General features: G+C 36.8%; 1 protein-coding gene across 4 annotated transcripts in view; it reads left to right on the forward strand.

Annotated features, from left to right (window-relative positions):
- CEP83 (centrosomal protein 83) overlaps positions 1-13153 on the forward strand; it is a 170721-nt gene that overhangs the window by 145271 nt on the left and 12297 nt on the right. For 3 of the 4 annotated variants that reach the window (XM_023559732.2, XM_023559730.2, XM_003405263.4), the window contains 2 exons: positions 10123-10226; positions 11759-11948. In XM_023559732.2, coding sequence (XP_023415500.2) covers positions 10123-10226; positions 11759-11948 — 294 coding nt within the window. Of the gene's footprint in view, positions 1-10122; positions 10227-11758; positions 11949-13047; positions 13151-13153 lie in introns of those variants that run through there. The other variant, XM_023559740.2, reaches the window with a different exon arrangement.

A 13153-nucleotide genomic window follows, 5' to 3' on the forward strand; every position in this document is an offset into this window, starting at 1 on the left:
TATGATTTTATATCAGTTAAAGTGGATATGACATAAAAATACTATTAAAAAATACACAAGTATATATAATTTGGGGGCTGGAGGAGATCTTAGTATTCAGATAGCTAGCCCATTCCCCTCTTTTTAATAGATTAGGAAACTAAAATGGTAGGTACCAGGCCACTTAACTAGTAAGTAACAAAACCATGACCAGAACTGACATCATTCAGTTCTCAGTCCAGTGCTCTTTTCATGGCACTGGTACTCTTTAATTTCCCACTTTGATTCCAGATGCTCCACTGCTTTTCTCTTTATTATAGCCATGATACATACGAGTCGTATCTCCTGTGGCAAAATAATCACTATAAAATTAATTTCTGTAACTCATACTCTTTTCCCATTCAAGTGAAAGATAAAGTCTCTGTATGAAAATTTTGGCTATAAGATTGCATAAATATTCATTAGTTATGTTCTCTACAGTCACTGTGAACACTGAATTAGCAAATACCTAACCAGCCATGGTGGCCCTCAGCTGAGAACATGCACATGGGGTGACTTGAGTTTTTTGACGCTCTGGCCCTGTGTATGTCCACGAAAGTGCCACAGATACTGGTTTGGGGATTACAAATAAATTTTAGCCAGTAGGCAGATTCACTACAGAATTCACAAATAATGAAGATAGATTGTAATTCTTAAGAGTGCAACAGACTTTTTAGATTACTTAAATGACAAAAATTATAACTTTCTTATGCTGTTAAGACTTAAGTCACAAAATATGAACTCTAAGGTAGAAATTGTAATCCTTTAGAGTTACTTTCCTGTGAGAGTTTCTTATAACTGGGGAGGAGCAACTTTATTTTTCCCCCAAACTGGATAAGATGACTCACTGCTGTCTGAGTTTGCTTATTTACAACTCTAAGCCCCTAAGCACGAAGCTTATGTCATTTCTGGTAAGTATTTTTCTTTAGTATAAATGATACTTTGCTGTGTTAATTTGTTTGGAAAAACTTGAGCAGGGATCTTGAGTTGCAGTACCCTTCTGTGATAGATGACTTCTCTGTATGTATCCCTTCCCCCCTCCCTACATTTGGAAGTGTGAATATCAAGGGAGATCTCATGGAGTAAGCACAATGTGTTGTGCTTTTTTATTCTTTTTGAGACACTTGAAGTGACAAATTGTTACTTTTATTCTAAGGTATATCTCTGTGAAGTAATTCTTGGTAAGATAGATCCCATAATGAACGCTTTCAGAAAAGGAATGAACTGTATGTTGAAATTGTAAAATATCTACTGAATATGTTGTGTGCCTAGAATTATTCTATACCCTGAGGGGAAAATAGAAGCCACAATTAATCTCTGCCTTTGATGACTTTATAATCTAGTTAGAGAAATAAGATGTTGTTGTTGTTAGGTGCCGTTGAGTCGGTTCAGACTCATAGCCACCCTATGCACAACAGAACGGAACACTGCCCAGTCCCGCGCCATCCTTACAGTCGTTATGCTTGAGCTCATTGTTGCAGCCACTGTGTCAATCCAACTCGTTGAGGATCTTCCTCTTTTCCACTGACCCTGTACCCTGCCAAGCATGATGTCCTTCTCCAGGGACTGATCCCTCCTGACAACATGTCCAAAGTATGTAAGACGCAGTCTTGCCATCCTTGATTCTAAAGAGTATTCCGGTTGTACTTCTTCCAAGACAGATTTGTTCATTCTTTTGGCAGTCCATGGTGTATTCAGTATTCTTCACCAACACCACAATTCAAAGGCGTCAATTCTTGTTCGTCTTCCTTATTCATTGTCCAGCTTTCACATGCATATGATGCGATTGAAAATACCATGGCTTGGGTCAGGCGCACCTTAGTTTTCAGGGTGACATCTTTGTTTTTCAACACTTTGAAGAGGTCCTTTGCAGCAGATTTACCCAATGCAATGCATCTTTTGATTTCTTGACTCCTGCTTCCATGGCTGTTGATTGTGGATCCAGGTAAAATGAAATCCTTGACAACTTCAATCTTTTCTCTGTTTATCATGATGTTGCTCATTGGTCCACTTGTGAGGATTTTTGTTTTCTTTATGTTGAGGTGTAATCCATACTGAAGGCTGTGGTCTTTGATCTTCATTAGTAAGTGCTTTAAGTCCTCTTCACTTTCAGTAAGCAAGGCTGTGTCATCTTCATAACGCAGGTTGTTAATGAGTCTGCCTCCAATCCTGATGCCCTGTTCTTCATATAGTCCAGCTTCTCGTATTATTTGTCCCCCATGTGTCTGTCAGTTTGTTGTACTGTGGGGGCTTGCATGTTGCTGTGATGCTGGAAGCTATGCCACCAGTATTCAGATACCAGTAGGGTCACCCACGGAGGACAGGTTTCAGCTGAGCTTCCAGACTAAGACAGACTAGGAAGAAGGACCCAGCAGTCTACTTCTGAAAAGCATTAGCCCGTGAAAACCTTATGAGTAGCAGCGGAACATTGTCTGATATAGTGCTGGAAGATGAGCCCCCCAGGTTGGAAGGCACTCAAAATATGACTGGGGAAGAGCTGCCTCCTCAAAGTTGTGTCGACCTTAATGACGTGGGTGGAGTAAAGCTTTTGGGACCTTCATTTGCTGATGTGGCACAACTCAAAATGAGAAGAAACAGCTGCAAACATCCATTAATAATCAGAACCTGGAATGTATGAAGTATGAATCTAGGAAAATTGGAAATCGTCAAAAATGAAATGGAATGCATAAACATTGATATCCTGGGCATCAGTGAGCTGAAGTGGACTGGTATTGGCCATTTTGAATTGGACAATCATGTAGTCTACTATGCTGGGAATGACAACTCGAAGAGGAATGGTGATGCATTCATCGTCAAAAAGAACGTTTCAAGATCTATCCTGAAGTACAACGCTGTCAGTGATAGGATAATATCCATACGGCTACAAGGAAGACCAGTTAATACGGCTGTTATTCAAATTTACGCACCAACCACTAGAGAAATAAGATAGGAAGCAAGAAATACCTAAAGAATACTATCAGTCACTTTCAGGTGATTATTATGGACGCTAAAGTTTGAGAACCACCATACTAGAGAAAAGAAAGCCTGAAAACAAGGAGACCAGTTAGGAAACTCTTACAGTAAACTAAAAATGAGATGAGAAGTCTGGAATTGGGACTTGAGGTGTAGGAATAAAGATGAAGGGTGATTTGTAGAGGTATTTTGAAGGAAAAAAAGTGTACAATATGGTAGTAAATAAGAAGATAGAGTAAAATATGAAGTATTGTAGCTGTGAAGGGCTATAAGTCGAGCTTTATAATGGAATGAAGAATATGTGTCAGTTTAGGGGTAGAAAGAGAAGATAATTCTGACTACACACACACATATGATACGAAGTGATGGCAGTAGGTCCAAGTAGACACGTCCTAGATTCTAAGGGAATATATTATATAGATAATTAGAAATAATGGAACGCAAAGCGTGGGGATGAGTAATTCAGATTAGAGATATATAATTAGAAACATGAAATTTTGGAGATGATTGAAGAATATGAGGACTAATGACTAAGTTGACTTGGAAAGAGAATCTAGGTACAATGAAGGAATGGTCCTAGAGGTAGAGTTATATTGTGGTGTTAGGGAAGCCATATGGAAAGATAAGCATGGAGGATGACATGTTGCTAGATGTAGGGGATTAGTGTTCCATACAGCAGAAATAGCAAGTGCAAGAGAGAGGCAGGGGTCTGCTTGGCATGTTAGAAGGAGCATAAGGAGGCTGAGATGGCTGGAATGGAGAGAAAGATAGTAGGCCCGATGATATGGGGACTTTGGCCTTTATTCTGAGTGAGATAGGGATGCATTGGAGAGTTTTGAATTGAGAGATGATATAATCTGAATTATATTTTAGAAGAATCTGTGGCAGTTGTGTAGAGGGCAAAAGAGGACTCAGGGAGATCACTTAGGGTCAGCTTCAGTAGTCCAAGTGAAAGATGATAGAGACTTAGAGAACTAGTGGAGGAATGGTGGTAGATTCTGTATATATTTTAGAGATAGAGCTGACAGTGGATATGGAGTATGAAAGATAAATCAAAGATGACTAAGATTTTGGGCTTCAGCGATTGGTAAAATAGAGTTGCCGTTACTGACACAGGGAAGACTATGGAAGGAACAAGTTCAGGGGTAAAATAAAGATGCCTCTTTTGGACATGTTAAGTTTGAGATCCCCAGTAGACTTCAAGTGGAGATGCTAAGTAGTCAGTTGGATACATCAATCTGGAGTTCAGGGCAGATAAAGATTTGGTAGCCATCAGCATATAGATGGTATTTGAAGCCATGGGATTAGATGAGGCCACTTAGGAAGTAAAGGAAAATTGAGAAGAAAAGAGCTCTGAGAACTGGGCTTTGAGAAATTCCGAAGTTTATTTTCAGTGTTTCCATTATAGCAGAAAGTAGAATTCATAAACTATAAGAAGAGTCAACAGAAAATATCCAAACTGACATAAAGAGAGAATAAATAATAGAAAAAATAGAACACATCATTAGACACATGTGAGACACAGTTGAAAGTTCTGTTGTACATTTTTTGGGGGTCCCTGAGGGAGAGGAGAGAATGGAATGGACACAGTATTTGAACATGTAACAGTCAATAATTTTCCAAAACTAATGCAAGACTTTAATGTATGGATTCAAAAAGCTTAGTGTGAACTCTAAGCTGGTGAAATACAAAGAAAACCATACCTGGCATAGCCTAGTCAGATTGCTCAAAACTGAAGACAGAAAATCTTGAAAAGAAGCAGAACAAAAAAAGTAGGCTACCTTTAAGGGAAGAACAATAAGGCAGTTTAATGACTTTCAGCAGAAATTATGGAAGCCAGAGACAATAGATTGACATCTGTAGAATATTAAAAGAAAAGCTTCCAACCTGGAATTCTATATCCAAAGAAAATGTCCTTTAAAAATTAAGGTGAGATGAAGACATTTTCAGACAAATAAATGAGAAACTTTATAAAGTAAATAACAGAATAAACATGCAAAAAAAATCAGTAAGGGTGTAGAAGATTTGAACAATGTGATTAAACAACTTGAACTAATTCCATATAGAACATTATTCCCAGCAATTGAAGGATACACATTCATTTCACATATACATGGAACATTTGTCACAGTAGACCATGTGCTAGCCCATAAAGTAAGTCACCATGTATTTTTAAAGAATTGAAGTAATATAAAGTTTGTTTTCTGGCAGTGGAATTAAACTAGAAATCTATACCAGAGAGCTAAATTAAGAACCCCCCAGTGTTTGGAATTAAGCAGTACACTTGTAAATAATCCATCAGTGAAAGAAGAAATGACAATGGAAATTGGAAAATATTTTGAACTAAATAAAAGTATGATACATTAACACTTGTGTGATATAGCTAAAGCAGTGCTACAGGATAATTTATAGCTCTAAAGGCATATAATAGAAGAAAAGTTTAATGATATAAGCTTCCATCTAAAGAAGCTAGCTGAAGGACAGCAAATTAAACCCAAGGGAGGTAGAAATAAAATAATAATTATAATAATAATCAAGGAATGAGCAGAAATAAACAAAACAGCAAATGTACAATATAGAAAATTGAAAATGACAGGAGTTGGTTTTTTGAAAAGATTGACAAAATTGGCAAAGCCTTAGCAAGACTGATTCCCCTTATTCCTCCCCAAAGATGAATGGGGGATAGATAGATAATACAAATGAACAATATCATGAATGAAAAAAGGGACATCACTACATATCTTACAGGTACTAAAACAAAAAAGGGATATTTTAAAAACAGCTTTATGCCAAAAAAGATACAATTTAGATAAATTCCTTGAAGTACTGCTTAATGAAACTAATAAAAGAATTAGAAAATACGAACAGTCCTGTATCTATTAAAGAAATGGAATTCTTAATTAAAAACCTTCCACAAAGAAAATGCCTGACTCATTTGGCTTCTCTGGTGAATTCTTCCAAATACTTATGGAAGAAGTAATACTGATCTTAACATAAGTTCTCTAGATAATAGAAAGAGAGGAAAAAATACCCCACTTATTTTTATGAGGTTAGGAACTAATATGATCATTATAAGAAAAGGAAACTACATCATGCACATAGATGCAATTCTTAAATGAAATATTAGCCAAGTGAACCCAGTGATATGTAAAAAAGTATATCATGACAACGTTGGGTTTATTCTAGGAATGCAAGGTGGTTTAACATTCAGAATCAATCCGTATAATTCAACACCCTAACTGAACAAAGAAGAAAAACCATTGTGATTATCTTAACCTATGCAGAAAAATAATTTGATAAAATCCAATAATGCTTACATGATAAAAACTCTAGGAATAGAAGGGAATTTCCAATATGATATATGATAAATGGTATCTACAAAAATCCGACAGCTAACATCAGACTTCTTGGTAAAATATTGAACGCTTACCCCCACCCACCCAAGTTTAGGAACAAGGCAAGTATGTCTACTATCAACATTTTTTTCAGCATTTTATTGGAAGCCCTAGCTAGTATAGTAAGGGAAGAAAAGAAATAAAAGGTAGAAAGATTGGACAGAAAGAAGTAAAATTGTCATTATTCACAGATGACATGATTATGTATGCATAAAATACAAACAAATATATTAATACGTGAATTTTTAAAATTGCTGGCTATAAGACAAGTAATAACTATCAGTTATCTTTCTTTTGCTCACAATTAATTAGAAAATGAAAAATTTAAATACCATTTACAATAGTATGAAAAAACAAAAACACCTAGGAATACATCTGATGAAAGATGGGTAAGACATCTACATTGGAAACTATAAATGCTGTCAAGAAAAAATCTAAAAAAAACCTGGATGAAGGGAAAACTATACCATGTTTATAATTTGGTAGATGTCAGTTCTCAAATTGTACTGTAGATTGAATACAACCCTAATCAAAGCCTCAACATGCTTCTTTGTGGAAATTGGAAAGTAGATTCTAAAATTTGTAGGAAAATACAAAGGACCTAGAGTAACCAAGGCAATCTTGAAGAACAAAGCTGAAGGACTCGCACTACTAGATACCGAAACTTATTATAAGCTACAGTAATTAAAACAGTATGGTATTGGTATAAGGATAGACAGACAAATGGAACAGAAAAGAATCCAGAAATAGACCCACAAATATGTGTTCACCTGATTTACCACAAAGAGACCATTGCATTTCATCAAGAAAGAATGATCCTTTATATAAATGGTACTTAGTCAATTGGCTATCCTCAATCCAACCTCACAGCGTACATAAAAATGAATCACAGACCTAAGTATGAAAAGGTTAAATAAAGCTTCTAGAAGAATATCATAGGATCTTGAGATAAAGATTTCTTAAACAGTACACAAAAAGCATTAACCATAAAATATGATTGATACTTCGGATTTTATTAAAATTAAGAACTTCTGTTTATCAACTGCAACTCACATATTGCTGGTGGGTGTGTAATTGGTAATTGGTAGAACCACTTTAGAAACCTGGCAGCATCCACTACAGCTAAAACATAAGTGTCTCAGGCTGGGTTCTCTAGAGAAGCAAAACCAGTAAATTATATAAATATATAGAGAGATTTATATCAAAGAAACGGCTCACACGATTGTAGAGGCTGAAATGTCCCAAGTCTGTGGATTAGGATAGAGGCTTCTCCCAATTCACGTAGCCATAGGTGCTGGCAAACCCAAGATCAGTGGGTCAGAAAGAAGGGCTCTTGCTCACAGGCTCTGAATACTGATGAATCCCAAGACTGGCAGGCAAGACGGTAAGGCTTCTCCTGATTTACATAGTTGCAGAGGCTGGCAAGCCCAAGATCAGCAGGTTAGAGAGAGCAGGGCTCCCCTCACAGGCTGTGAAGATTGGTGAATCCCAAGAGCAGCAGATAAGCTGATAGCTCAAGTCCCGAGAACCGGAGGTCAGATGAACAGGAGGCAGCTGCAGGATCCAGAGTGAGCAAAAAGCTAGAACGTCTGCTTGTATATTTGGATGCAGGCCACACCTCCAAGGAAACTCCCTTTCAACTGATTGGCTACTCACAGCAGATCCCATCATGGGAGTGATCACATATAAAATGTGAGAATCATGGCCCAGCCAAGTTGACATACAGTCTTAACCATCATAATATGTATACCCTATGACCCACTTCTGGGAGTATACTCAAGGGAAGTGAGTAGTTATATCCACCAAAAGACATGTTCAGGAAACTTTATTCATAATAGCCCCTAACTGGTAACAATTAAAATTTTATCAACAGAAGAACATAAATTGTGGTATATTCATACAATGAGTGATGACATAGTAATGAAAAAGGACTACTGTGACAGCAGTGGGGCCCTGGTGGTGCAGAGGTTAAGCGTTTGGCTGCTAACCAAAAGGTCGGCAGTTCAAATCCACCAGCTGCTCCTTGGAAACCTTATGGGGTAGTTCTACTCTGTTCTGTAGAGTCGCTATAATTCAGAATCAACTTGACAGCAGTTTTTTTTTTTTTTTTTGGTGACAGCAATAACATGAATTAGTCATTTAGATATAATTTTGAGAAAAAAATCCAGATTTCAAAGAGTAATACTGTGTGATTTCTTTTATATGGATGAATAGATGGTTATATAGAATCCTAAAAGGAGCCCTGGTGGCTTAGTGGTTAAGTGCTTGGTTGCTAATAGAAAGGTCAGTGGTTCCAACTTACCAGCTGCTCTGTAGGAGAAAGATCTGGTAGTCTGCTTCCACAAAGATATACAGACCCGGAAACCCTATGGTGCAATGCTTCTCTGTCCTGTGGGGTCCCTATGAGTCTGAATCGATTTGTCTGCGAGTGGTTTGTTTTTAATTACCCATAAATATGTAAATATATACTTGTGGTGATAAAGGTCAGAAGAGTGGTTTCTTTACAAGGTAGATGGGAGGAAGCACAAGGGAGCCTTCCAGGGTACTGGAGGAGGTGGAGCAATGGGAAGCATGAGAAGGAATGCCCATACCAGCATTATTTTTAATAATACCAACTGGAAATAACCCAAATGACCCTTAACAGTGGACTGGGTTGATACACTAAATTATGTAATATTCATAAGTGGACTACAATATGTGGCAATGAATGAAATATACCTGTGAGCATAACAGGAGTAAATCTCACAAACATAATGTTGAGTGAAAGAAAAAAGCCATTCATAAAAGTATATACTATGATTCCATTGATACAAAGTTCAAAAATAGGCAAAAGTAAACTATAGCATCAGAAGTTAATTACTTGATTACCTTTTCAGACAGAGGGGCTGATTGGAAGAGGGGAAGGGTGGGGGCAATTCAGGCATGGCAGTGTACTTGACCTGCGAGGTAATTAACACCAGCATTTGCCTTGTGGTTTTCGACTGAGTTATACTTCAGTAAAAAAGTTAGAAAACTAATACCTAAAAGTTTTATACCTACTAAATAAGTTCCAACATTATAGGTCTGTTTTTGAGGGGGAAAAAAAACAAAAACCTGTTTTAAAACTGAAAAAAATTACTTTTTTTCCACATGCTCCTTTTGCATTATACATAGATTTTCCCATATTATTTAATGAAACCATACCATGTTTGTAGAAAATTTTCCCTTTTATGTACCTGTAAAATTTCTTTTTCTTTTTGATATTTAGAAACTGAGATGTATCCAAAATCTACCTTCGCTTTCTGGTCCTTTAATTTGCTGCTTTGGTAGCAATTCATTAATGCAAACGTGCTTTTAATTTTGAATTTTGTTTCAGTTCTTTTAAACACATGATATCTTCTGGGAGAATGAAGAGCTCATGATTCCTAATCAGGTGGCAGACAGACTCATTAGTAAAATGTGACTCCTTCCCTTTTTAGATTTATTACTTGCAGCAATTTAGTTATTGATACCAATATCTGGTTTGGCATTCATAATAGTCCTGTGTGTCACGTTGAAGATACGAGATAGATATGTGGTTTATTATCTTTGCAATTTTCAAAAAGAGGAATATCTACTAATCTTTGCTCCTGATATTCACTGAAAATACTAATTTCTAAATAAAAATTTGGGAGTGAGTTAAATATTCACTATCTTGTTCAAATAGGAGATTATGTGTTAACATACGTGCTCATAGTAATTGTTTCTCTTTTTCTAGAGGAAATCTCTTCATGAAAACAAATTGAAGAGACTGCAGGAGAAAATAGAAGTTTTGGAGGCAAAGAGAGAAGAATTGGAAACAGAAAACCAGGTGTTAAATAGGTAATGTTTTATATGTACATACACCACGTGGTTATTTTGATGGTACAGAACTTTGTTTCTGGGTATAATGTGCTTTGTTTATTTAATCGCTTTATTTTTTTTTTTTCTTTAAAACTATATATTTTTAAAAATTCTAAAACCATTTGGTAACCCCTAATCCATTATCTGTTTTTTTTTCCTTCTAAATAAATGTTCCATCAAACCAAAAGATTTCTCTATGTGCCATGTGTTTGTGCTGTGGTTGGTACTGAAAGCTCAGTCTGCTTCAGGAGCTCACTTTGGTAGCCATAAGTGGTGTGAGTCCTTGCTGCTGAGACAACAAAACCGTTGTAGCTATTTCATGGTTTTTAAAATTGGAGCTGCAGATTTGAATCAAAGGTCAAGTTTTGGTTGCCCAGTATGGAAAATATTGGGCTATAGCTTCTGGCTTTGGAGTCATATCAAGCACAGCAGATAATCAACGTTGTTAGCCTTCTTTTAAGCAGAGAAGACTTACCATATTCAGCTGAATCTTTTCAAGTTACATATTTTTTAAAAGGGACTGAGAAAATCAGTAGTAGCATTTCTAACATATTTGATTCAGTTTAATAAAATCTTTTCAAATTCAGCTAATTAGTGGTAGCTTCAGCACTCCAGCTATTCAAGTCCTGGACTTGCCTGTTACAGAAATTGCCTATCATGTCAAGGAATGATGTTTTATGATGTGCTCTGTTGTTCTTGGATATACTTGTTACCCAAATTCCAACAGTTGGTTTTTAGAACACCCAAGAAGCTTTTAGACTGTGGAATTAATGCCAACTCTACAATACTCTGTTGCAAACCAGGAAATCACCAAATTCATTCTAAAACAAAATTAACTTACTACCTCTTCCCTTAATTCCAATTAATACTGAAATATCAATTCAAGATTGGGAAGTTGTGGCACAGATTATATACAACTTGGGGTAGTTTTATAGCCATATTTGATTATCCCTGTGGTTGGTGGTCAGGAGAGTCATGGTCGGACCAATAAGAAGATGATGTGTGCAGGCCGTACAGGTCAGCTTGTTTCTCCAGCTGATTCTCCTGAAATTGGGTAGCTTCCCCTTGGTGATTAGCTACACTTTTTTAATTAGGTTGAACAGTATGAACTTGCTTATATTTGACTATATTTCATCTACAAAAATGACACTTTCACAAGGTTCAACCTAGTAGTTTCTGCGTTTCCATTTGATTCCTTCTGTAAGATAAAGAACCCCTTTGGTTTAAAGGTGTCTTAGTTTCAAGATTCATGAGTAGGGAGAGGGCAAATAAAACTTTAAGTTGCTAACTGGCAATGCTGGTAATGTTCACGTGTGATTAAGATGCAATGTCATGTTTCTCTTTATCTTTTCCGATAAATAGCATTTTACCTATATATTGCATGTAGATAAATTTTCTAATTTAGAAACTTGTTTCTTCTAATTTAAAATTATATTCTGTGAAACATACTATTCTTCTATAGAGTATAACTGCATCGAAGAGCAGTAATATGATTTTTTTTTCCTTTTAAGACAAAATGTTCCGTTTGAAGAATATACAAGGATTCAGAAAAGACTGAAGGATATACAGAGAAGACATAATGAATTTCGAAGTTTGATTTTGGTTCCTAACATGCCTCCCACAGCATCCATCAACCCTGTTAGCTTTCAGTCATCAAACATGGGTCCAGGCATGGAACTGTCCTTCCCTCCTCATCTTCAGGTAAGGGCATTTATTTTAGGGGAAAAAAGGTCAGGCAAAAATTTCTGTAGGTTTTTACCTGTTTAAATAAAAAGTTCAAACCTCAAATTGTGAATATGATCAGTACTCAGAATTAGCTATAAAAATGACATACTCCATTTAAGCCAGGTCAGTTTTAACTTTTCCCTTTCATTTATCAGAGAAATTTCCTGAGAAGCAAAGTAGATTTGAATCTACTCTGACTATCCTTTAATGATGATTCTAGGAGCAAAATCTCCTGTCAGGCAGTAGAAAAGAAGAAACTTGATTGATTGGTTCTTGAATAACCTACTTCGTAGCCCACTCATATTGCATGTTTACTATGTGCCATGCACTGTAATATGAATTTTCTAGACAGTGTTTTATTTAGTCCTAATGAGAAGTGCTTTGAGGCAGGTATTATTATTATCAATTTATAGATAAGGAAACGGAGAGAGGCTTGCCTAAGGTCGTACCTAGTAATGCAGCCCTGGTGGTGCAACGGTTAAGCCTCTCTGCTAACTGAAAGGTTGGTGGTTCAAATCTACCCAGTGGCTCTGCAGAAGGAAGACCTGGTGATTTGCTCTGTAAAGATTGTAGCCTAGAAATCCCTATGGAGCGGTTCTTCTCTGTCACGTGGGCCACTATGAGTTGAAATCACCTTGACGGCACCCAACAACAACAACATAGCTAGTACGTGACAGAGTTAAGTTTCAAACTTAAATCTGTGTGATACTAAAACCTGGTCTCTTTTCTACTATATCAGTACACTAAAATATTGAAGGAATCAAACTGATTGTCTGATTTTCAGAAGATAGACTATTAATAAGTGAGCCCTGGAGATTTTAGTCACCGAGTGCTTTGTTGACGATACACTGCTGTTAGACTCCAGTCCTGTTAGAACAGCTACCACACAGGTATACCAGGGCCTGCATTAGTATTTTCTGATTCACTCCCTGCTGGATTGTACAGCCAGAAAAAAACAGACTGGGTTTTGCTTAAGGCTAGAGCCTGAGGCAGAAAAGAAGTGAGGACGCGTTAGTAGTCTAGCCCATGCTGCTCTGTTCTTAAACTCCTAAAACGGTCATTGTTTCCTTGCCAGATGTTGCCGGCTTGTGCGAAAGAGGCCGACTGAGGCTGCTGCTTAGCAGTTACTTTTCCATAGTTTTTCTAACAGTCACTTTTGCTCTGCTTTCTCTGCAACATTT

Source organism: Loxodonta africana, chromosome 4 (assembly GCF_030014295.1).
Source record: "Loxodonta africana isolate mLoxAfr1 chromosome 4, mLoxAfr1.hap2, whole genome shotgun sequence".
In the NCBI taxonomy this organism is placed as follows: domain Eukaryota; kingdom Metazoa; phylum Chordata; class Mammalia; order Proboscidea; family Elephantidae; genus Loxodonta; species Loxodonta africana.